Genomic DNA, 26,560 nt, shown 5'->3' with positions numbered 1-26,560 from the left:
CCTAACCCTAATCCCAACTGTAGCCATAACCCTAATCACAACCCTAACCACAACCCTAATTCCAACCCTAACTCTAAGGCTATGTGCCCACGTTGCGGATTCGTGTGAGATATTTCCGCACCATTTTTGAAAAATCCGCGGGTAAAAGGCACTGCGTTTTACCTGCGGATTTTCCGCGGATTTCCAGTGTTTTTTGTGCGGATTTCACCTGCGGATTCCTATTGAGGAACAGGTGTAAAAAGCCGCGGAATCCGCACAAAGAATTGACATGCTGCGGAAAATACAACGCAGCGTTTCCGCGCGGTATTTTCTGCACCATGGGCACAGCGGATTTGGTTTTTCATATGTTTACATGGTACTGTAAACCTGATGATATACTGCTGCGAATCCGCAGCGGCCAATCCGCAGCCAAATCCGCACCGTGTGAACATAGCCTAATTCTAAAGGTATGTGCACACGCTGCGGAAAACGCTGCAGATCCGCAGCAGTTTCCCATGAGTTTACAGTTCAATGTAAACCTACGGGAAACAAAAATCGCTGTACACATGCTGCGGAAAAACTGCACGGAAACGCAGCGGTTTACATTCCGCAGCATGTCACTTCTTTGTGCGGATTCCGCAGCGGTTTTACAACTGCTCAAATAGAAAATCGCAATTGTAAAACTGCAGTGAAATGCGCAGAAAAAAACGCGGTAAATCCGCCATAAATCCGCAGCGGTTTAGCACTGCGGATTTATCAAATCCGCAGCGGAAAAATCCGCAGAGGACCAGAATACGTGTGCACATACCGAAACCCTAACCCTAGCCCTAACCCTACCCCTAACCCTAGCCCTACCCCTAACCCTAGCCCTACCCCTAGCCCTAACCCTAACCCTACCCCTATTCTAACATTGGTGGAAAAAAAAAATTTCTTTAATTTTTTATTGTCCCTACCTATGGGGGTGACAAAGGGGGGGGGGGGTCATGTATTATTTTTTTTATTTTGATCACTGAGATATAATCTATCTCAGTGATCAAAATGCACTTTGGAACGAATCTGCCGGCCGGCAGATTCGGCGGGCGCACTGCGCATGCGCCCGCCATTTTGGAAGATGGCGGCGCCCAGGGAGAAGACGGACGGGACCCCGGCTGGATCGGTAAGTATGATGGGGTGGGGGGGGACCACGGGGGGGGGGGGGGATCGGAGCACGGGGGGGGGGGATCGGAGCACGGGGGGGGGAATCGGAGCGCGGCAGGCGTGGAACGGAGCACGGGGGGCGTGGAACGGAGCACGGGGGGGCTGGAACGGAGCATAGGGGGGGTGGAACGGAGCACGGGGGGGGTGGATCTGAATGCAGGGGGGGGTGATTGGAGCACGGGGGGGGTGATTGGAGCACGGGGGGAGCGGACAAGAGCACGGGGGGGAGCGGAGCACTGGATGGAGGGGAGCCGGAGCAGTGTACCGGCCAGATCGGGGGGCTGGGGGGGGCGATCGGTGGGGTGGGGGCACACTAGTATTTCCAGCCATGGCCGATGATATTGCAGCATCGTCCATGGCTGGATTGTAATATTTCACCCGTTATAATGGGTGAAATATTACAAATCGCTCTGATTGGCAGTTTCACTTTCAACAGCCAATCAGAGCGATCGTAGCCACGAGGGGGTGAAGCCACCCCCCCTGGGCTAAACTACCACTCCCCCTGTCCCTGCAGATCGGGTGAAATGGGAGTTAACCCTTTCACCCGATCTGCAGGGACGCGATCTTTCTGTGACACAGCATATGCGTCACAGGTCGGATTGGCACCGACTTTCATGACGCATACGCTGTGTCACAGGTCGGGAAGGGGTTAATGCCAGCAGGTGGGCGCACAGGGGGTGGGAGGGGGCAGATTACCGGCAACTTTATTTAAAAAAAAAAAAAAAAAAAAAGATTATTCATTCCTTCTTTCCAGCGAACGCTGCTGGAGAGAAGAAATGAATGGGGCTTCAGCACCACACGCGGGGGGGACAGCGCTTACAGTAGCGCTGTCTCCTGCACGGCACACGGACTGCACATGGACAACATCCGTGTGCGGTACGTGTTTTACACGGGCCCATTGACTTTAATGGGTCCATGTAATACGTGCGCTCCCACAAACACTGACATGTCTCCGTGTTTTTCAAACGGAGACACGGTCCGTGAAAACACGCTGACGTGCAGAGACACATTGATTTTAATGTGTCTACGTGAGTCAGTGTCTCTGGTACGTGAGGAAACTGTCACCACATGTACCGGAGCCACTGACGCGTGAAACCGGCCTTATTCTCTCAATGTTCAGTGAAATACTGAGAGAAGCAGGGAGAACACCTCATTATCACATGACAGCAAATATGAGAACCACATATGAGTGAAGTGGCCATGTGATGACTGCTGGAACTTGAAAGCAGAGCTTAATCCTGACAGTTAGGATATTACACGTTGTTAGGACTGGCTACAGGGCTTCATTTTATAATTAAAGGGTGCGTTCAGGTTTGAGATGAAAGTCTGCAGTCATTCTATGTGACTCCAGGCTTCTGAATTCTCACAGCGCAAGCACTGCACACTTTTAGGATTCTCCTTTGCCGGTGGCCAGAGTGGACGGTCATGTCAGCACAAGTATGTGATTTGGATACTTCTAGCCACATTCCAACTAGACGTGCCCGGCCTCAGACAATTCATTTTCATTGAATGAGGCCACACATGTCTAGTCAGCAAGTGACCGCATGTGTTATGAAAGGCAATTCAGAATCACAATGGACATGGAGGTCAGAGCACATACAGTGAACTGACAATAACCCAAAATAATAGAACGAGCTCTGAGACGTGGGAACTCTGCAGACCGCAATCCCCAAGCCCATCAAACCACACTAAAGGTAGCCGTGGAGCGCTCCTGACCAGAACCTAGGCGCCTCGTCACAGCCTGAGAAACTAGCTAATCCCGAAGACAGAAAAACAAGCCTACCTTGCCTCAGAGAAACTCCCCAAAGGAAAAGGCAGCCCCCCACACACAATGACCGCGAGCAAGATGAAAACACAAACACAGAGATGAAACAGATTTAGCAAAGTGAGGCCCAACCAGCTGAACAGAACGAGGATAGGGAAGATAACTTTGCGGTCAGCACAAAAACCTATAAAAAACCACGCAGAGGGGACCAAAAAGACCCTCCGCACCGACTAACGGTACGGAGGTGGTCCCTCTGCGTCTCAGAGCTTCCAGCAGGCGAGAAAAACCAATAAAGCAAGCTGGACAGAAAAATAGCAACAAAATAACATAAGCAAAACTTAGCTTTGCAGAGCAGCAGGCCACAGGAATGATCCAGGGAAAAAACAAGTCCCACACTGAAACATTGACAGGAAGCATAGATCAAAGCATCAGGTGGAGTTAAGTAGAGAAGAAGCTAATGAGCTCACCAGATCACCTGAGGGAGGAAACTCAGAAGCTGCAGTACCACTTTCCTCCACAAACGGAAGATCCCAGAGAGAATCAGCCGAAGTACCACTTGTGACCACAGGAGTGAACTCTGCCACAGAATTCACAACACGCATGTATGCAAATCGCCAACATCAGAGAATTATGATAGCAGTGTGCACTGTGAGAATTCAGAAGTCTGCAGTCACATAGTATGACTGCAGACTCATCACAACATTGGACATCCCCTTTAATGTTCCGAAGATAAATAAAAATGTGAGAATTAGTATCACAAAAAAAAAAAAACATTTACATCCAGGTACCTCATAGATGAATTTTTGAATTTTTTGGAGGATTTTTAAGTCCTCTTTTTGTGTCGGTGAGCTTTTATTCAATGTTTAGCGTTAGGACTGGCAAATTGTAAGGACCCTTGACGTGGGTTGCCAGCTTACGTATTGAGGCCCCAATATAAACTAATACCTTAAATACATTGATATGTGGTTTTCTTTTGGCACTTTATCTTGCAGGGCGCAGTCGGACCAAGATGGCTCTGTAAACTATTGGCCTCTGTTCGCACAGCATGCATTTTGTAGCACTGGGCAGCCCGCCTGTATGTGCGTTACTAATAGGCTGCAAACCAGATGCTCTGCATTGCTTGTGTGAATTATGCCATATACAGACTAGTATCTTTTATCTTTTTGTGCACTAATGCCAAACAGCCAACACTGGATTGAAAGTGGTTGTTTCATCGGTATTTTTTGCACCTGTGTGTTTGCCATCATTTATCGGGTCCGCTGCGCCCTGCTGGTGCATTTGGTTGGAGGCTTCTGCAGGAAAACATCTCTGCTTTTTTCTCTGTGACTTTTTTTTACCTCATAGATGACGTTGTTTCTGGAGTCGCCTCTTTTCATCTTGTCCAGATGCCATGATGACACTTCTCATCCACAGCCGTCTCTGCAGACTTCCATCTTCTGCCCTCTTCAGCAGCACATCCCGACACAACACCCTTAAAGATAGCAGTGTTATTATAATGCTCCAGGATAAAAAATATCTGCCCTAGGCTGAGCCCCTGAGTAAATAATTGCCCCTCACTTTATTCCCAGCACATAATATGACTCTCACTGTCCCTCTTATGGTACATGCCATCCACACTGCCTTCTCATACTGTGTCCCTCCTAGAGAGCCCAATCTCTCTACTGTGCCCCTTCATTACACTCCTCCTACTTGGCATACTGTCTCCTCCTGGCTGTTATCCTCACACTACTCAGTATCTATTCTGTGCCCACTATCACTTTCCTCCCCCCATACTGGCTGCACACATTTCTAAAAGCCTCCTCATGTACATCCCCCCGCTAACTATACTATTCTCCTCACTTATATACCCCTTCGCTCTCCATATTTCCTCCTCACACATTCTCCCGACTCCCCATACTGTGTCCTCACACATCCCATCACCCTCGCTCCCAATACTGTGTCAGCACATATTTTTTCCTTCGCTACTGTGTCCACCCCCATCTCCCCACTCACCCCCACAGAATATATCCACTCCCCTTCCGACAGAATACATCCATCCCCCTCCACACAGAATAAATGCACCCTGCCCCCCCCCCACATACACATTGAATAAATCCCCCCCCCCACACACACACACGAGTAAATCCCTGAACCTCCCTTCCATACACACTGAATAAATCCCTAACCCCCCCAACACACTGATTAAATCCTGACTCCCCAACACACACACTAAATAAATCTCCCCCCCCAAACACTAAATACACACACACACACTGAATAAATATTCCCCATAAACCCACGCACCCCACGCTGAATCTTCGGTGTCTTCAGCTCCACAACTACAGGAGCACTTACCACTGAGTCTCTTCTTTCTCCTGCACGCCGGACAGTGACATCAGCAGCGTGATCACATGACTTGATCACGCTGCTGGCGTCGCTCTGACCCAGCGGTCAGAGCCTCAATTGTACTCGCAACCGTTAGATGTGAGTACAATTGATCTCCGGGAGACGGCGCGCTGCAGCTTCTCTGTGCCGGCTGTCAGCTTGACAGGCGGCACAGAGAACAGCTGACTCCTAGTCCAGGGGGCGGCAGAATGCAGCCTCAGGGGGAGACACTTTGGACCGCCGCATTAGGCAGCCCAACTGTGCCCCCCTGCCTATATATATATATATATATATATATATATATATATATATATATATATATATATATATATATATATACATATATATACACACACCCAATTCTGCTTCACGGCACCTGTCTTACCTATGGCATTTTTCTGTGCTGTGTTGTGCATAAATATGTGATTCTTTAGAATTTCTATTAGTCTTTGCCTGATGAAGAGGCCTGAGGAGTCTCGAAAGCTTGCAATTTGTTACCATCTTTTCAGTTAGCCATTAAAAAGGTATCAACCTTTTCTAAATTCTAGTTCTAAATATATAAATATTATGTGTAGGTTTAGGCTCTGACATAATTCTGGTGACTGCACTGCGACTACGGATGAGAGAGCACCAGAGACGTACCTAAAGTTCTGGTCCAAGGGGAGTGAGCGAAACTTCTGAGTGGGCCCCTAACTAAGGGCTTGTTTTCACTTGCGAGGAACACGTCCGTGTCTCGCATGTGGAAACGAAGCTCTGGTGCCGGCACTCCGGAGCGGAGCGTGCGGCTGCATGTGTTGCTATGCGGCCGCACGCTCCGCTCCACAGTGCTGGCGCCAGAGCTTCGTTTCCACATGCGAGACACGGACGTGTTCCTCGCAAGTGAAAATAAGCCCTAACCCTGATTACAGTAAAATACGATTAAGAGGGTGCTCACTGCTCTCAATGAGGTGCTCAGGAGAAAAAATTATAAAATAAGCAAAAACTCCGGAACACTAAAGTTGCTATAATAGTTTATATTGTTTTATTCCAAAAAACACGATGGTGGGTATCCACAAAAAAAAAATAAAGCAAATTCTGAGGTAGACAATTGATATATATTCTCAACGTTTCGGCATATATTAGCCTTTTTCAAGAGACTTCTGTCTATCTGTAATACATATGAACAAATATAAGAATACACCATATTAAGGGGGAAAAAAGGAAGAAAGATTAACATTGTCATATACGACCTATATTGTCACATACGACATGAGACATGCTTTTATCATCTGGACTTGAGATTGCCTTGCGCAGGTGTGTACTACGGAGGACAGAGAATGAAGAAGGGTGAATCAAACACCTGAAAACTCCGCCCATATGATCGAAAACCGGTCCCGCCAAATTCAGGTGACAGGTTCCCTTTAAGATAATTCTTGGCCCAGTCTTGATGTTTCTTGTTCAAATGTGGTTGTTTTTCAGCCTTCCTTACCTTGGCCATTTCCCTGAGTATCGCACACCTTGTGCTGTTTGTTACTCCAGTAACATTGCAGCTCTGAAATATGGCAAAACTGGTGGCAAGACATCTCACAATTTTGGACTTTTCAGAGCCCGTCAAATCTCTCTTCTGACCCATTTTACCAAAGAAAAGTAAGTTGCTTAGTAATTAAGCACACCTTATATAGGGTTTTGATGTCATTAGACAAAACCCCTCCTCGTTACAGAGATGCACATCACCTGACTTAATTGGTAGTTGGCTCTCAAGCCTTAACAACTTGGAGTAGGACAACATGTATAAAAAGTATCATGTGATCAAAATACAACTTGTCTAATAATTCTGCACAGTGTATTCTAGGACATATACGCGACAGGAGGCTCTTTACATTGCCCAATACGGCTGAATACTCCACTCTGGCTTCCATATCCCGTGATGAGTCCCAGGCGGGATGAAACTTGTTGGAAGGCGGTAACCTTTTTCGAACTGGTGCTAATATTTTCTACTTCTGATATGGATGACTGTACAGCGGCAAGATGCCCACAGCTTCACATGAGTGTTTGAAAATCGATGCCAGAGATCCCATTTTGTCCCTGAACTGGGTAAGATCATTCCAATTTATTTCTTAATGATCTATCACTGATTCACAGCATTCTGTCAGGTCCTTCTACTATATGTCCGTTGTACTGGCATAATTAGCCAATTACATACAATTGAGATATTATATGACCTGGTAGTTTGTAGGGGAGGTCTTTTAGAGTTTCTGATTATACATTTTGGTGTTTATGTATTTTTTAATAAACTATTAAAAGTTACGTTTTAATCCCATTTTTTTCTAATATTCACCTCACATAACCCCTACACTCAGTAGGAGCCCTCACAGACTCTCCATGTTTTATGGGTAGGTGACAAAAGGTTTGTGTAGTGAAAATAAGCTAAGGTCCCCACACACAATAGATAGCGGTCAGCAATAAATTCGTTTGATGGATACCCATCTCTCCTGACTCACACAGGAGTGCTTGGCCGAGAACGTTCTTGTGTTCCCGAATTAAAAAGCAAATGCCGGACTCCTCAGAGAGACCAAAAGGATCAGCAACCGGAATTCAAGCAAGCTGGATTTTATAGACTAAGCTCCAAGGAGAGCCTTCTCCCCTCTGTACAGGTCTGTCAAGGTTAGTGTGTTTATTGTAATTAATATATATCTTCTATATGATCCCTTCTTATGTACAGCACCATGGAATCCATGGTGCTCTAAAAATAATTATCCTTGTCTGCCCTGACCTCAACTGTCAAAGGAGAGTCGGAAAGCCCACATAAACATCAGATTATTGGTTTATCCTGGCAACTTCAGTTTTATGTATACAAGAACCTGTTGTGTAATCTATAGAATAGGTTATACCGCAATAACAAAGAGGTGCCCTGTTATTTTTTCAATTAAATTTACAAAACTTATTTTTTTAGGAACCACTTCTGAAGTGAATGTGAGCGGCCTCTACAGAAAGCCTGCAATGAAAACCCAATTTTAACATCTACACATTTCAAAGTGTTCAAAACCACGTCCAGAAAGTTTGTTAACCCTTTAACCCTTGTCAGGCTGCATAATTTTACAACCTTAACAGGCTGCATAGGTACAATTGTACCTTCACATATACCTCCACTGTGGGAAGACTTTACTTGGTTTCAGAAACTAAAGTTCATTCAGCTACAAATGTTATGCTGATATCTATTGTTCAGTGTTGTTACTGGTCACTTATGTTGCTGTCAATTAAGTTAATTCAAACTGGGAGTGGCTTCTACTTGTCTTCCTGCCTCCCTCCTCTCATTAGCCATTTTGCTGTTCATCTCATTGCTGTGAGCACACATTTCTAGGCTTGTGAAGTCTTCAATTTCTTGGAAACGAAGGTAGGAAAGTCTCACAGCATCTAACAGCCAGTTATACCTTTATTCTCATTATGTGGGGACAGAACAGTCAAATTGTCTTTCAGCCTGGACTTGGCTTACATATATTTTGTATGAAACTTATCACTATAGGTATAATTTTTATACGAAAAATGGATAATAATTAGTATCTACATATTGTTTTACGATGTTTTATTTATATTCAGCACAAAATACGAAGCCAAAATTCATCTAGCAAGTCATCATGAGTGATAGTAATGCTGGATCTAGTTTCCGCCATAATCCAAGAAAACGTGTTTGCAGGTTAGTATAATTTTGTGAAAAGCCAATAATGTAGTATTTCGGAAAATTATTTATTTTACATTTTTTCATATTTACAGATTTACGTCTGACGAAATAATGCGAATGCTAGAAGAATCTGATTCTGAGCATGAGGATGAACCATATGTTCCATCTGATGATGAAAACTATGTACCACAAGTGGATGTTACTGAAGAAGATTCAGACATTGAACAAGAAATGGTCATAGAGCATGAAAATGAATACGAATCAGACGAAAGTGTTGAGGATGATTCTGTGCCTCAAAGTGCAGGCGACATTTGGACTGCTAAGGATGAAACTCAATGGTGCAGTAATCCACTGCCAAATGCACAAACAAAATCTCGTAATGTCCTACGACAAAGAGGTGGCCCTGCAGCAATCAGCAACCTATATACAGCAAAAGAGCTATTCAAGTCCATCATGACTCCCGAGATGTGTGACATCATATTACGGGAAACGAATCGAAAGGCCAAGAGAGTTTGTGATGCTTACAACAACGAACTGGTACAACGTTTTCCTGATTCTTCCAAACGGCCACCACAAAAAACATTCAAGCAATTTACTGAAACTGAACTTCATGCATTTTTGGGCATACTGATTGCTGCTGGTGTGCACAGAGCCAACAAAGAGAATCTGGAGGAAATGTGGAATGTTGCTGCTCTGCCTCTTATACGTGCAGCCATGTCTCGTGACCGCTTCAAGATGATACTCAGATTTATCAGGTTTGACAACGAAAATACACGTGCAGAACGTGTGCAAACAGATAAAGCTGCACCAATACGGGACATCTGGACAATGCTGAACAGTAATCTGGAGAGAGCCTACAAGCCATATCATTGTATCACCGTCGACGAGCAATTATTTCCATTTAGAGGTCATACTAAATTTACCCAGTATATACCTTCAAAACCAGCTAAATATGGCATAAAGATTTTCTGGGCTTGTGACTCATCAAATGCCTACCCTTTACAAGGTCAGCTCTACACTGGGAAACCAACTGATGGTCCTCGACAAGTAAACATTGGAGAACGAACAGTATTGGACCTAGTGAGCTCGTATAAAGGCTCTGGAAGAAATGTCACCACCGATAACTTCTTTACAACCATGGAACTAGCTAAGGTATTGAACTCCTGGAACATGACACTAGTTGGTACAGTGAGAAAAAACAAAAGGTTCCTACCTAACAACATGCAGCCTGCCAAAGAAAGGCCTGTATACTCGACAAATTTTGCCTACAATCATGATGCAACAGTCTGTTCATATGTACCAAAGAAGAACAAATCAGTCGTGCTTCTATCATCTATGCACATGACGGGAGAAGTTGAAGAGACACTAGCAGCCAAGCCAGAGATAATAAAATACTACAACATAACAAAAGGTGGCGTTGATGTTATGGATAAAATGTTGGGAGAGTACACTGTGAAACGACGAACATCACGTTGGACTTTGGCATTTTTCTACAATATGATTGATGTCAGTGGGTTAGCATCCTACATCATCTACAGAGAACACAATCCAAGCTTCAGGGCAAAGGATCAACGAAGAAAGTTCCTGAAAGATCTCGCAAATCAGCTGTGTATGATTGCAATTGAAGATCGTAGTACAAACAAAATGATAATGAGAAACCATTTTCTTCGAGGTGCAGTAGAAATGGTGCTTGGACGATGCATTGTGGTAGCATCGCAGCCAGCAGCTGGCCCCAAAATACCTCATGGTAGTCGTGGACCCTCCCCTGTTGTTGGTAGTTGCTATGTCTGCAGAGACCTGAGGCGAAAACAACGCAAGACTAGAAAGTCTTGTGTGGTTTGTGTGAAACCCATTTGCGATGAACACTCTGTAGCAAAGCCAACATGCATTACTTGCAAAGAAAATCAATAAAAAAAAGTTTCTTACATTTTCTTTTATAATGTAAATGAACAGTTTTTTACTTGTTTATAATAGTTAAATAGCATTATCATTAAAAAAAAATTTATGCTTTTTCCCTTGCATTATCTTCATTCAAAATATATGAGGTACATTTGTACCTATGCAGCTTGTTATGGATGCAAAAAGATCTCGACCCCTTATCTCGGAAGCGGGTGGAGATATTTTATTGAAATTTGGCCAATATATTCTGGACCAAAAATGTAGAGATGTCACGAAATTTCAGCCCTCTACGTCTTTTCAAAAAAAAGTTATTGCAATTTTAAAACGGAATAGTTACAATTGTACCTATTCAGCCGGATAAGGGTTAAACGCTTCACAGGAATGAATGCAAACTAAAATGAATAATTACATGTTTTTTTCTTTAAAATGTTAATTAAGTGTAAATTTTTCATTGAAACAAAAGTAAAAGAAGTCTGACACCACAAAACCCCATATGTGGTCAGAAATTACTATTTGGGCACACGGTAGGGTTCGGAAGGGAAGACACTCCATTTCATGTCATGTTGCATTTGCAATGCTCTAAGATGTCAAAACAGCATAAAACAGCCCAAAAGTGAAACTATTCTGAAAACTACATTCTTAAAGTTGTTCAGAGACTGTATTTATGCTAAAAATTTATCAGGGCAGCACGGAGGCTCAGTGGTTAGCACTGCACCCTTACAGCGCTGTGGTCCTGGGTTCAAATCCCACCAAGGTCAACACCTCCAAGGAGTTTGAATGTTCTCCCCATGTTTGCGCGGGTTTCCTCCAGGTTCTCAGATTTCCTTCCACATTCCAAAGACACACTGATAGGGAATTTAGATTGGGGTACACAATCGGGACAGTGCCGGCTATGTATAGCAAGGTGTAATTAATACTGCTATATAAGTGAGTAAAATAAAACTGAGCAAGTCTACCTCAAATGAACATGAGAAAACCTTAAGATGCGGATAAGATTGGGCCTGTCTGCTTCATTTGAGAAGTATAATTATGTAGGTAAGTCACAGCCTAATATTTGTTAATATTGTTATTGAATCTATATAACAATATAAAAGTAAATATATTGACTTTCTTTGCACTATAAGACTGAAGATCCCGATCTTATTGAAGAATTTCTCTATTTTCAGGGTTCCAGTCAGTATGTCACCTTGAAAAGGGGGAATTGTTTAAAATATTCTTCTGTAATGTATTATATATTTGAGAGATTATCACAACTGTCCATCGGTGAGGCTTCACAAGGTATCACACATATATCAGTTGTACAAAACTGCCAAAATTTAGATTTGATATAGAGCTGCACCCATACCAGCTGTGTCCCAAGTGTCACTAGCACAAGGCTTCTCCGTGTGTTGTGGTCATGTCCCAACTTAGAAAGATCTGGGAAGGGAGTGCTGAATACAGTAAGATGTTTTCTTTTTGATAAGGTATGTGTCCCGGTACATGCAAAGGATTAGGGACAGATGAACATGAGGTCACCGCTGTGGCTCATGTTATATATGGCAAATAACAAATTGCATAGCACTGGCTACGAGACTATGTAGCACCAATTTCAGAAATTGTTAGTAATCGCTAATTATTTTATCAAGTTCAAGAAATTATGGGCCCCCTGGATTGAGGAGTCGGACATGGCCTTGAGAGAGCTCTGAATTCCTTGGTTGAGTGGTTTTAAACCAACTGTGCATTATTTACTAAGGAAAGTAATTAAAAAAAAAACAAAAAAAAAAAATTAAAGTGTGGTCGGGCTCTGATATGACAATTATCTCTTACCTCGATGACTGGCAGTGCTTATACGTTATAATGCACAATTTGTTGTTGATTTATCTTGTAAGAAAATTGGGTAATAAGGGGGAGGAGTTGGGGCAAGTTTAATTTGATGTTTTCTTCCAAAAAAATTTAATAAATACAAGTCTTAAAAGACCTCTGTATATGGCAGACCTGGTGGACATTTTTATGCCTTCTGCTGCCATTGCAACCCAGCTGCATTGCCCGCTTTCTATATAAAACCATTTAGTTTTCCAGCGTCGGTTTGTTACAGCTGACACCCGCTGCAGGTAAAGTTCCTGAACTGATGATATACTATGATGAGGTGCGTTTGAGTCAATGAGTAAAATAAGTGGACAAAGTTAAATAATTGAAAGTGTATGTACAATAAATGTGGTACAATGAAAATAACCCCAAAAAATCTTTATTTAAGCAATCCAAACAAAGAACCCTTCAAACACAGTGTAGAGGTTCTGATGAACGAGAACACACAATAGGAACCCTTGAAGTAGGTCGATCATACACCCCTCGTGATTGTCCAAGCCACACGTATACTTATGATCTGACACAGCAACTTCAGTCAGGGGAGTCTTTCGGCTGCTATTTGAATACCAAGACACACCTGCTTAAAATTATGTTTTTTGGACCAGTTTGGAGAAAGCAGTGATCCCTTACGAGTTTCAATTTGCAAGTAAGTTATAAATTTAGTATAGTATTACTAAACATATGGCATACACTTCACCTTCCAACTGCTGTATCTGGCTGGTGACACTAATGGGTGAATTATGATTATGCCCATTGTATTATATATTTGTGCCCAATGCTGTTATGGTACATAGCCAAGCTTGTTCTATAACTACAAGAAGTCCGCTAAAAAGGCATAGTAAAACTGCTTAACTTTGTTTTGTTTTTTTAACTTTTTCATATTACATGGTTCCTCCATTACAGCTCAGTCCACATCTGTGCTAGTAATTCTGTATTTCAGTTCTGTTACAGTATCAGATTTTAAATTAACAGTGCTGGACTCCCAACACCAGCAATTTGCCTCAACAACTACAACATTCTGTATTATTTTTTCCGGCAAAAATTAAAGGCTTTCATAAAACTTCCAAAAGCAGTTCTGAGCAGAATCATAGCTCCTTTGATTTGATAGCAGTTACTGAAGTCATGTGGCCCCTGCTCTTACACATAACATGGTCTTCCACAACAATGCCACAAATCCAGGGTGCTTGGCCTTTCTTGGAAAACAATGTTTTATTCTTTCTGCTAACAAATAATAAACTTTAATTGACACCATGTTTTAGGAGTTTAACAAATATAATCACATAAAATTATAACTTACAGGTACATTCTGAGCAAGATACAAACCCATCAATGAACAATTAGAAGTTTAAAGGGAACCTGTTTCCTTGAGAAATGCCATTTACCTGCAGATATAGGGCTAATCTGCAGACAGATAACCTTTAAGTCCCGTGAAGCTGGTTTACTGGAAGAACTGCAACAGAGAGAATATGAAGTTAGATTTTTCATGCTGCCATTTGTTTCCAGGGAGCACTTACAGTCAATATACTGTGTAATCGCTCCACTGCACTTTACCGCTTGCTCTGCAGTGTATGTGCACAGATTAGGCTGTGACTCAAAGTGAGGGGGATTATACCCATGCACACAGTATAGTGGGTGCTGGCTGTAATCGCTCCCTGCAGCACAGTTTTAACTGACAGCGAGAGGTGGAAGGGATAACATAACTTTACTAGAACAGTGGTGACAAAGAGAAAGTAAGCTGGGTACAAACCGGCTTATTGGAAGTCTATCTTTATTAGCCTATATCTGCTGGTAAATAGCATTTCTTGAAGTGACAGGTTCACTTTAATTCTTATGAGGAATAACAATCAGAGCCTACCCACAGTTCTGAATATTATCTCTGATCTGCAGAGTATGGTGTGCTGAGAACAGATCTTCTGGGTAAACAAAACAATAATGTGGATAAGTCTGAGAATACACCTCCAGAATAGGTCCCGCTTAGCCCGAGCATAGTTGTGAAATACCCCTCAAGCACTCACCAAATTCTATGGGCTGCTATCTGAGTTCTGCTCAGAAGACATTTTTTCCTTCAGTATTGATAGTCTCCTCTGAAGCACTTCTAAAAGTGCCTTTTGCTAAATTAAGACAAAAGAAAAATAAATCAGAACCAAACACAACTAGGCACAGTAGAAACATTAAGGTGCTGCAATGAGCTCTGTACATTCTGCATTGGTTGTACAACACATGCGACCACAGCCAATCATTGATCATCGCTGTGGTCATTAATCAGCTACAGACGTTACATGCCATATGAGCAGGAAGACGCAGTCAGGAAATGGAGACGGGCCCATACAGCTGTAACAGAGGAACAGCAGGGGTAAAAGGAACATGTTGAGCCCATACATATAAAAAATATGGCAACACTTTTAAAAGGAGAATCCTATACTTAACCCTTTAGCACTATCTGGCAAATTGCTCATGAGCATATATCAATTAATACTCCATGACAGATCTATTCGTCAGCTTCTGTACCGCTGCACTAGCTCCTTCTATAGAACTGCTAGTCCCGGGATATTTGCCGATCCTAGAAGTGTAACTCCTCATAAGGCGATGTCAATAATGATATAAAACAAAAATGCGGACATACTTACCAATGCCAGGTCACAACACTAATGTACTGGAGGATGCAGAAAACCCATTGATCTGAGCAAGAGGTGCAAATTACTGATTCAACAACCACTCATATGCCTACCATTCAAGGGGTGGTTTCATAGCATTATAAATTCACGGCAGATGAGGCCTATTGAAAGGTCCTCATTCCTACCTTGATGGTGCTCCCTATGACGACCAGCCTGCAGTTATACTTTTTGCAGTATATAGTATAGGCGATCAAACAAATCGCTGATTCAGGTTCCCCAAAAGGAATTGGAGGAAATTTACCCCTTAACCCCTTTACCCCAAAGGGTGGTTTGCACGTTATGGACCGGGCCAATTTTTACAATTCTGACCACTGTCCCTTTATGAGGTTATAACTCTGGAAAGCTTCAACGGATCCCAGTGATTCTGACATATTGTACTTCATGATAGTGGTAAAATTTCTTTGATATTATCTGCGTTTATTTGTGAAAAAACACGGAAATTTGGTGAAAATTTCGCAATTTTCCAACTTTGAATTTTTATGCAATTAAATCACAGAGATATGTCACACAAAATACTTAATAAGTAACATTTCCCACATGTCTACTTTACATCAGCACAATTTTGGAACCAACATTTTTTTTTTGTTAGGGAGTTATAAGGGTTAAAAGTTGACCAGCAATTTCTCATTTTTACAACACCATTTTATTTTATGGACCACATCTCATTTGAAGTCATTTTGAGGGGTCTATATGATAGAAAATACCCAAGTGTGGAACCATTCTAAAAACTGCTCCCCTTAAGGTGCTCAAAACCACATTCAAGACGTTTATTAACCCTTCAGGTGTTTCACAGGAATTTTTGGAATGTTTAAATAAAAATGAACATTTAACTTTTTTTTCACAAAAAAATTACTTCAGCTCCAATTTGTTTTATTTTACCAAGGGTAAGAAAAGAAATTGGACCCCAAAAGTTGTTGTTCAATTTGTCCTGAGTACGCTGATACCCCATATGTGGGGGTAAACCACTGTTTGGGCGCATAGGAGAGCTCGGAAGGGAAGGAGCGCCGTTTGACTTTTCAATGCAAAATTGACAGGAATTGAGATGGGACGCCATGTTGCGTTTGGAGAGCCACTGATGTGCCTAAACATTGAAACCCCCCACAAGTGACACCATTTTGGAAAGTAGACCCCCTAAGGAACTTATCTGGATGTGTGGTGAGCACTTTTACCCACCAAGGGCTTCACTACAGTTTATAATGCAGAGCCGTAAAAATAAAACTAAATTTTTTCCCCACAAAAATTATTTTTTAGCCTCCAGTTTTGTATTTTCCCAAGGGTAACAGGAGAAATTGGACCCCAAAAGTTGTTGTCCAATTTGTCCTGAGTGCGCTGATACCCCATATGTGGGGGGGAACCACCGTTTTGGCTCATGGGAGGGCTCGGAAGGGAAGGAGCGCCATTTGGAATGCAGACTTAGATGGAATGGTCTGCAGGCGTCACATTGCGTTTTCAGAGCCCCTAATGTACCTAAACAGTAGAAACCCCCCAAAAGTGACCCCATATTGGAAACTAGACCCCCCAAGGAACTTATCTAAATGTGTTGTGAGAACTTTGAGCCCCCAAGTGTTTCACTACAGTTTATAATGCAGAGCCATGAAAATAAAAAAATAAAAAATTCCCCCAAAAATTATTTTTTAGCCCCCAGTTTTGTATTTTCCCAAGGGTAACAGGAGAAATTGGACCCCAAAAGTTGTTGTCCAATTTGTCCTGAGTACGCAGATACCCATTATGTTGGAGTAAACTCCTGTTTGGGCACACGGGAGAGCTCGGAAGGGAAGGAGCACTGTTTTACTTTTTCAACGCAGAATTGGCTGGAATTGAGATCGGACGCCATGTCGCGTTTGGAGAGCCCCTGATGTGCCTAAACAGTGGAAACCCCCCAATTATAACTGAAACCCTAATCCATACACACCCCTAACCCGAATCCCAACCCTATTCCCAATCGTAAGTATAATCCAAACCCTAACCCTAACTTTAGCCCAACCCTAACCCTAATGGGAAAATGGAAATAAATACATTTTTTTAATTTTTCCCTAACTAAGGGGGTAATGAAGGGGGGTTTGATTTACTTATATAGCACGTTTTTTAGCGGATTTTTATGATTGGCAACCGTCACACACTGAAAGACGCTTTTTATTGCAAAAAATATTTTTTGCGTTACCACATTTTGAGAGTTATAATTTTTCCATATTTTGGTCCACAGAGTCATGTGAGGTCTTGTTTTTTGCGGGACGAGTTGACGTTTTTATTTGTAACATTTTCGGGCATGTGACATTTTTTGATCGCTTTTTATTCCGATTTTTGTGAGGCAGAACGACCAAAAACCAGCTATTCATGAATTTCTTTTGGGGGAGGCGTTTATACCGTTCCGCGTTTGGTAAAATGGATAAAGCAGTTTTATTCTTCGGGTCAGTACGATTACAGCGAAACCTCATTTATATAATTTTTTTATGTTTTGGCGCTTTTATACGATAAAAACTATTTTATAGAAAAAAATTATTTTTGCATCGCTTTATTCTGAGGACTAACTTTTTTACTTTTTTGCTGATGATGCAGTATGGCGGCTCGTTTTTTGCGGGACAAGATGACGCTTTCAGCGGTACCATGGTTATTTATATCTGTCTTCTTGATCGCGTGTTATTCCATTTTTTGTTCGGCGGTATGATAATAAAGCGTTGTTTGCCTTTTTTTTCTTACGGTATTTACTGAAGGGGTTAACTAGTGGGACAGTTTTATAGGTTGGGTCATTACGGACGCGGCGATACTAAATATGTGTACTTTTATTGTTTTTTTTTATTTAGATAAAGAAATGTATTTATGGGAATAATTTTTTTTTCATTATTTAGGAATTTTTTATTTTTTTTTTTACACATGTGGAATTTTTTTTTTTTTACTCTTTTACTTTGTCCCAGGGGGGGACATCACAGATCGCTGATCTGTCTGAGAGCACTGCAGGCTTACCAAGCACCTGCTCTGAGCAGGCACTTGGTAAGCCACCTCCCTCCCTGCAGGACCCGGATGCCGTGGCCATCTTGGATCCGGGCCTGCTGAAGGGAGGAGGAGGTAAGAGACCCTCGCAGCAACGCGATCACATCGCGTTGCTGCGGGGGTCTCAGGGAAGCCCGCAGGGAGCCCCCTCCCTGCGCGATGCTTCCCTATACCGCCGGCACACCGTGATCATGTTTGATCGCGGTGTGCCGGGGGTTAATGTGCCGGGGGCGGTCCGTAACCGCTCTTGGCACATAGTGCCGGATGTCAGCTGCGATAAGCAGCTGACACCCGGCCACGCTCCCCCCGTGAGCGCGGCCGATCGCCCTGGACGTACTATTCCATCCGTGGGAATTTAGGCCCACCCCACATGGACGGAATAGTACGTCCAATGACAGAAATGGGTTAATGACCGCCAATACATCTTCTTACAGACCTGAGATAAGAGAATAGCATCTCCATACAGGTGACAATCCAGCAGCTGTCGGCTGTACACTATAGCTGACAACTTGCTGTATCACCAACGATCTGTGTTGGCATCGATCATATCTGTTTAACACCTTAGATGCTGCTGTCAATAGTCATATATAAATGGCTAACAGAGTGTGGGGGCTCCCTCTTTAACCTCTTCGGCACCCAGAGATCATGAATCTGTGCTCCTGATGTTTCCCATGGCAATTTACAGCCAAATAGCAGCCTTTGTGTCTGCTGGCTGCAGTGGCCTGTTCAGAAGTCAGCGACATTTAAGTGGTGAAAATAAATTTTTTCATTTTTATCATACCACTTTGCATTCATTCCTTAACATCACCTGAAGGGTTAATAAACTACCTGACAGCAGTTTTCAATATGTCGGGCTGTGCTTTTTTAAAATGTTATCACTTTTGGAGGTTTCCCAATATCTAGGACCCCCAAAATCACTTCAAACCTGAATAGGTCCTTCAAAAAAATAAGTTTTGTAAAAATGAAAAATTACTGCTACATTTTTAAACCTCCTAAAAGGCTAACAAAATAAAGTAACATTTTACAAATGGTGCTGATGTAAAGCCGGCATGATGAAAATGTTCTTTATTAATTTTTCTTGTGGTATATCTGGATTAAAGGGATAATCATTCAAAGTTTGAAAATTGCAAATTATTTTACATGTCGAATTTCAATTTTTTTTTTTTTTATAAATAAACAGACACATTTACCATCAACAAAGTACATGATGTCACGAAAATACAAAATCATTGAGATCTGTTGAAGCGTTCCAGAGTTTTTACCACATAAAGGGACACTGGTCAGATTTCAGAAATTTGGCCCAGTTACTAAGGAATTAAAAAACACAGAAATTCAAATCGCCCCACCAATTAAAAGATATACCTTATTTTGAGGACTGTAAGACCCATGGCAAATTTTGGAGTTAAGAAATAGTAAAACTTTTTTTTTTTTAAATAAAATGGTGGTGTGTATTAGAGTCTTTTTTAATGGTAGCTTATAGGGTGGAGGTAGTGGAGCTAAAGTCACAGCAGACAGGGTCGCTGCTTCAGGAGGTGGCACATTTACAGATTGAGATCTCAAGAGACGAGATATAAGTTTTTTTTTTGCCTTACGGCTCGTGTTCCTACGTGTTTATAGGACTTTGACAATTGCACCCAGGTATATTTTTCTTTGCAACATGCCAGCCTTTCTAACATGATGTAGTTGAATAGCTAGCTTGGGACCAGTGCCGCTCTAGGTGATTGACAGGTCTCTTGCTCTGTTCAAATGTGGCACTCCAGGAGTCCGGTTGCCAAAGGGGCATTGCTTCCCTCACAGGGAGTAATGTCATGCCTGGAAGAAGGAGGGGTCCCCTTAACAGGTGTCAGTAGGAAAGAAGTAGAGCAGAACCTGGGGAGTGGAGCTGTGATTAAATTCGCCCCAGAGCTGAGCGCTAGGAACTGGATACCGGAGTACGTGGTTGCATGGGTACTGAAGTCCCGTCAGCTAAATCCGGAGGGAAGGGGACTGCAGGTCTCCTGGCCCGATCTAATACCCAGCGGCACAGCAGCATACCAGAGCCTGGAGCCATCACAAAGGAGCGGCACCTGTGATAGGCTCGAGCTGTCTGCCATGCGGGCAACAGTTGGTTTTTAAAAACAGAAAGTAAGCAGCTAGAGAGTGAGCTGTTTGGCAGCAAGGAAAAAAGGAGGACAGGGCAGAAGGAAGGCATCCGTACCTACCAGGCCAGGTGTATCCAAAAATTGCTTCCAGGCTGTCTGTCTCTCCATTATGATTTGTTACCAGTACCCCAGTTCCGTACTATCAACCATCAAGTAAAGGAAAAGAAAAATACAGCCCTTGTATCATTAAGTGAGCTCTTGCGCCCTGAGTCCTGCACCACAAGGTACACAAAGCCTGACAAACGGGACCAGTAGCCCTGGGGCCCAGCTCCACCTGTGGGGAGCAGAACCATCCCAACTGCGTCACCATCAGCCCCAACGGTCTCCTTTAGGAGCGTCAGCCATCCGTTGCGGAGCACCACAGGTGGCATCACGATAAATCTCATATACATATTCCCCATTTTACGGCACAACCAGGTCCACGGAATCAGGCCACGCCCCCGTGACTTCCCCAAAGAACTGTCCGACCCGGTTTCGAGTACCCCACGGCCCTGGTGGGCGCGTCACATACAGAAGAGTATTGTAAATCTCCTAGAAGGGTGCTGAAACGAGCCAGCTGGTGATGACACCGAACTAGTCAATTCTATGGCCCTCAGACAGCTATTCAAGCTATATTTTCTCTGCAATGCCAAGTAAAACATTCTTGGCTATAATCGTAGTTTGGGTAGCATGAATCAAGTGACATGTTCACTTTAAATAAACTGTACGATGTCCATATAGTCAAATAGATGAATTAACTACTCCTTGTCCAAAATTAACAGCAAGCCAAGAAGTTCAGCTTATGTAAATATTAATAAAATTATGTCCCAGGTGTCTCCACATTCTCAAGTAGTCAGTAACCTAATAAAGACAGGTGACCAGTGCACAAGCATTTGTGGAGACATAACACAAACTTACCCAAAGTTTTAATATGATCATTAAAACATCACATTTTTATTATGTTTCTAGTTACCTTTTCAATTTGATCCAGATAAATCTGACTTGTCTCCAGAGTGATTGGGGCTTCAGAGTCGGGTATCAATTGCTGAAGATTTTCTCCAAAATGGTATCTAGAATAAATTTCAACTTTATGTCTTGAACATATAACAAGGACTATCTAGTGAGCTCTAAGTCTTTGTGCACACGTTGCTTTTCTTGCGTTTTCTTATGAAAAAGTTTAAGCTGTGTTTTACAGTACCAGCAAAAGCTATGAGATTTCATAAATGTCATGCACACAGTTTTTGTTCCTAACTGAATAGGAAATTTCTACATCTTTGAAAAAAGCAGCATGTCACTTTCAGCATTTTTTTCACCCATAGAAAGCAATGGGTGAGTGCAAAAATGCAGCAAAACATGCAGGCATCAGGTTTTGCTGCGTTTTTGGTGCAAAAACCTAAGGAAGTCGCATCCCTTTTTTTTTGGGGGGGGGGGAGGGGGTATTAAACTTTATCAACATGCACAAGAGAATAAGAACGCAGCAAAAACACAATGTGTCACAATTCAATGCAACTTATTACTTACGCCCTAATAACTTTTCTGTCAATGGTGAACTGACTTGGCCTGTGCTTCAGATCTTTGGGTGTAGAATGATAAAACCTGCCAAGGATAGTGCAGCATTTGGTGCAGGACAGAGTCTGGTACCGACTGCAATGGAAATGAAACAAACAAACAAACAAAAAAAACCACCTCATCACTAATGTTATCATAAAATTTTCAACAGTTGACAAACAAAAGAAAAAAAAAACAAAAACTGAAAAGGAGTACTTTTATCTCCATGATCCTATACCAATATGTAATAGGTGTAATAATATTGGCAAGTACCTACAATTAGAAATGTAGTATATTTCTTCTGATAAGCTATGTCGCTTACATAATGTGCAGGGCATTGCATTAGCTTTGGCATCCATGGTTACGACCACTCATATTGACAGTAGTTAGTGGTCATTACCATGGATACCCAAGCTAAGATCCGCTCTACTGATGTTATGCACTCTTGTTAAGCCTTTACCAATTACCGTACATGATTTGAAAATTTTCTTTGGGAGAACTAGTGTGCTAATTATTGTGCTTATTCCTGAAAGGAGAGCACATTGGAACAAATTATTTTTGTTATTAAGAATTTCCCATAGGAGATGCTGTTCTTGAGAGCCCTTGGATGTGAAGAGGCAGTATGCAACAAAGTTGACTGCCGTCCTTTTTCAGAATACCTCTGAGTGAAGAAATCCATCCTCATATTTGTAGATTCTTGTGTTAAGGAATTCTATACTAGATGGGCTGTATTTGTAAGCAAGTTTAACATGGATGTAATTTAGATTGCGGTGTTGCATGAAAAAGCAAATTTGTTCAGATCCCTGCCAAATAATGAGAATGTCGTCAATGTATAGAATTCAAGTAGAAACATTCTCAATGAGGTGTATAGGGTTAGTCAGAAAGATAGATCTTTCCCATAGTCCAAGAAATAAATTTACATGAGGGTGTGAATACTGCCCCCATGGCGGTACCTTGGAGTTGGAGATACAGGGTCTCCTTAAAGAGAAAAATGTGTGACGGCAGATTCTAACAGAGTCAAAAGAAATTCAATGAGGCTACGATCTAGTGTGGTCATATGAAGAAATGGTCTAATTGATTCTATACAGTCGTTATGGCTGATGGATGTTTACAGTGACTCAACATCTAGAGTCCGCAGCCACATTTCACTCTCCAAGAACATTTCCTAAGAACATCACCCATGTGTAATAGAGGAAGGAAGGGACTCTTACCAAGCTTTGAGGTGGAAGTCCAAGTACTTGCCTAAATATGCTAATGGAGGCCTCCATTCCCAGAGACAATCGGGCAGCCAGGTAGGGTAGTATAGGATTTGTGCACCTTTGGACGTAGATACAGGCATTGATTTTGCGGAAATTCTGCAATCAGGCCATTATTTCTTTGGTGATAATGCCATTATAGAAAGCCTGTCAGATGATCTTTGATCATAATTTCTATAAAAGACGGTGGTTCAACAGTTTTCAGAATCAACTGCAGGACATCGAACAGGCCTTCTATAATGTCATTATCTAAAAAGAAATGATTGGCTTGATTCCCGAATTTCCACATACTCCATATGCCTGTATCTCCTTTCAAAGAGAATAAGAACGCAGCAAAAACAGAATGTGTCACAATTCAATGCAACTTATTACTTACGCCCTAATAACTTTTCTGTCAATGGTGAACTGACTCAAATCCTCTATTATCCCACATGGCCACCCAATTGTCTCCAGAAATGGAGGCCTCTGTGAGCATATAGGCAAGTACATAGACTTCCATCTCAAACCTCTGGTAGATTCCCTTCCTTCTGATAGTAAAGACACAGGTGATATTCTTAGAAAAATGAAAGGCAATCCCTTGAAAGGTGATATGTGGCTGGTGACTCTAGATGTGGAGTCACTGTACATATCCAGACATAGCAATAGTATTGAATAATCTAGAACGTTTCTTCATATAACCATATTAAATCATGGCCTCACTGAATTTCTTTTGACTGTTAGAATATTCCCTCACGCATAACTTCTCTCTCATTAAAGGGAACCTGTCACCCCCCGCCCCCCCTCCCAGGCGCTTGTAACTAAAAGAGCCACTTTGTGCAGCACTGATGCTGCATTCTGACAAGGTGGCTCTTTTAGTTCTGGTCCCTGGCACTGCTGAAATCGTTTTTGAAATTTGTCCCTCATATCTCAAAATCGCCAGGAAGGCTGTTTTCCCCCCTAATCCAGACGCCTCTCAGACGTCACTCAGGGCATCTGCACGCCGGGTCCTGCCTCCTCTTCCTTTATTAGTGTTCCCGGGGCCTGCTCGGTAAGTTCGAAGGGCCCGAAAAAAATATAACAGCGCAGGCGCCGGGAACGCTAATGAAGGAAGAGGAGGCGGCGCCCGGCGTGCAGAGGCCCTGAGTGACGGCTGGGAGGTGTCTGGATTAAGGGGGAAAGACCTGCCCCGTGGCGATTTCAAGGTATGAGGGACAAATTTCAAAAACGATTATTTCAGCAGTGCCAGGGACCCAAACTAAAAGAGCCACCTTGTCAGAATGCAGCATTAGTGCTGCACAAAGTGTCTCTTTTAGTTACAAATGCCTGGGGGTGGGGGGGTGGGTGACAGGTTCCCTTTAAGGACACCATGTATTCTCCAACTCAAAAGTAGCGCTATGGCGACAGCATTTACGCCCTAATAGGCAACTGTATTTCTTGGACTATGGGAAAGATCTCTGTTTCAGACTAACGCTGTACCCCTCAGTGAGAAGGTCTCTACATTGATTCAATACAGTGACAACATTATTATTTGGCAGGGAACTGAGCAAGATTTACTTTTTCACATAGTATCTCAATCGAAATTACATCAATGTTGAACTTACCTGCAACTACAGTCAGTCTAATATCAAATTCCTTGATACCACAATCTACAAAGATGAGGATGGATTTTTTCACACAGAGGTATTGAGAAAAAGCATAGCGGTCAACTCTCTGTTGCATGTTACATCTTCGCATCCAAGGCCTCTCAAAAATAGCATCCCCTAAGGGAAATTCTTACGGACAAAAATAATATATTTCAATGAGCTCTCCTCAAGCACAATAATTGGAACTATGGTTCTCCTAAAGATGATACGCAAATCATGTCATAAGTAAAAGCTGGACAAGAGCTCATAAAAATCAGCAGAACGGCATTTTCTTAAACCTAAAATAAAACCACCATCAACATCTGATGTGAGGTTTATCTCAACATACAATGAAAAATGGAATTACATGAAAAATTCTCAGTCAAAGTACTGGCCACTTTTTAAATGTGAGCCTGTGATAGTGAAGATTACAACATCAAAACCCTCTATCACCTACAGAAGATTGCTGAATTTAAAAGATGTTCTAGTCCACAGTCATCATAAAGGACCACCTATAGAACAAGATTTTGAATTCAAGTTCCTTAAATGGGGCTTTGTCCCCCTTGTAAGAATTGTGCCACCTGAGCCAATATGACCAAAGCATCCACCTTTAAATCCAACAATGAACTAAAGGAATTTATTTTCACACGTAGTACAGAATATGTAATCTACTATGCCTTTTGTCCTTGTAAACTCATTTATGTGGGCATGATCTCGAGACAACTTAGAATCCGTACAAGGGAACATGTGCAATATATGAACAATGCAACAGAATGTAACTGATGTCTCTACTGAAACCCATACCTCGACATTTCAAAATCAACTAAAAAAAAACTGTGATGCCTGTCTTCTGCAAGTTATTGGCATCGGCTGCCTAGTGAAGGAACTGTTAAAGCTAAACTGGCTCAGCTTCAGACCAAATGGATGACAAAAATTTACTTCATTCAAACAGGCGGTCTAAATGAGTTTTTCATAGTCTTTGTTGATCTGGATAGAACCACTGTTGTATTTTGTCCATGTTGTGTTTTATCTACTATATAATTGTCTAAGGGGTACTTCCGTCTTTCTATCAGCAACTTCCGTCACGGAAATCCCGCGTCGCTGATTGGTCTGGCTGCCGCAACCAATCAGCGACGGGCACAGTCCGGCAGAGAATCAGTCCCTCCCTACTCCCGTCCAGTCAGTGCCCGGCACCCGCTCCATACTTCCCTCCAGTCAGCGCTCACACAGGGTTAATGACAGTGTTAACGGACCGCGTATGTCACGGACAACGCATTCCGTTAACGTTGCTATTAACCCTGTGTGTCCCCAACTTTTTACTATTGATGCTGCCTATGCATACGTGGGCTGTGTTATATACCGCGTGGCTGCTATATACTACCTGGCCAGTGTTAGATACTATGTGAACTGTGTTACCGTATATACTCGAGTATAAGCCGACCCCCCTAATTTTGACACAAAAAACAGGGAAAACTTTAATGACTCGAGTATAAGCCTAGGGTGGGAAATGCAGCAGCTACTGGTAAATGTCAAAAGTAAAAACAGATACCAATAAAAGTAAAATTAATTGAGACATCAGTAGGTTAAGTGTTTTTGAATATCTATATTGAATCAGGAGCCCCATATAATGCTCCATAAAGTTTATGATGGCCCCATAAGATGCTC

At 42.3% G+C, this 26,560-nt stretch overlaps 1 protein-coding gene across 3 annotated transcripts in view; it reads right to left on the bottom strand.

Annotated features, from left to right (window-relative positions):
* Positions 1-13,070: 13,070 nt before the first annotated feature.
* Positions 13,071-26,560, bottom strand: part of LOC138681604 (protein Mis18-alpha-like) — a 49,056-nt gene continuing 35,566 nt past the window's right edge. The window contains exons 3-7 of one of the 3 annotated variants that reach the window (XR_011321944.1): positions 22,012-22,134; positions 21,464-21,560; positions 14,723-14,818; positions 14,090-14,157; positions 13,071-13,928 (exon numbers count right to left, since the gene is read on the bottom strand). Coding sequence is in view for 2 of the 3 variants with exons in the window: in XM_069769236.1 (XP_069625337.1) it covers positions 14,729-14,818; positions 21,464-21,560; positions 22,012-22,134 (310 nt within the window). In the remaining variant the exon portion in view is untranslated. Of the gene's footprint in view, positions 14,158-14,722; positions 14,819-21,463; positions 21,561-22,011; positions 22,135-26,560 lie in introns of all 3 variants that reach the window. The other 2 variants (XM_069769236.1, XM_069769237.1) reach the window with 2 other exon arrangements.

Source organism: Ranitomeya imitator, chromosome 5, assembly GCF_032444005.1.
Source record: "Ranitomeya imitator isolate aRanImi1 chromosome 5, aRanImi1.pri, whole genome shotgun sequence".
In the NCBI taxonomy this organism is placed as follows: Eukaryota; Metazoa; Chordata; class Amphibia; order Anura; family Dendrobatidae; genus Ranitomeya; species Ranitomeya imitator.
The sequence above is the reverse complement of the archived record's forward strand: the minus strand, read 5'-3'. Positions and strand labels throughout refer to the sequence as shown.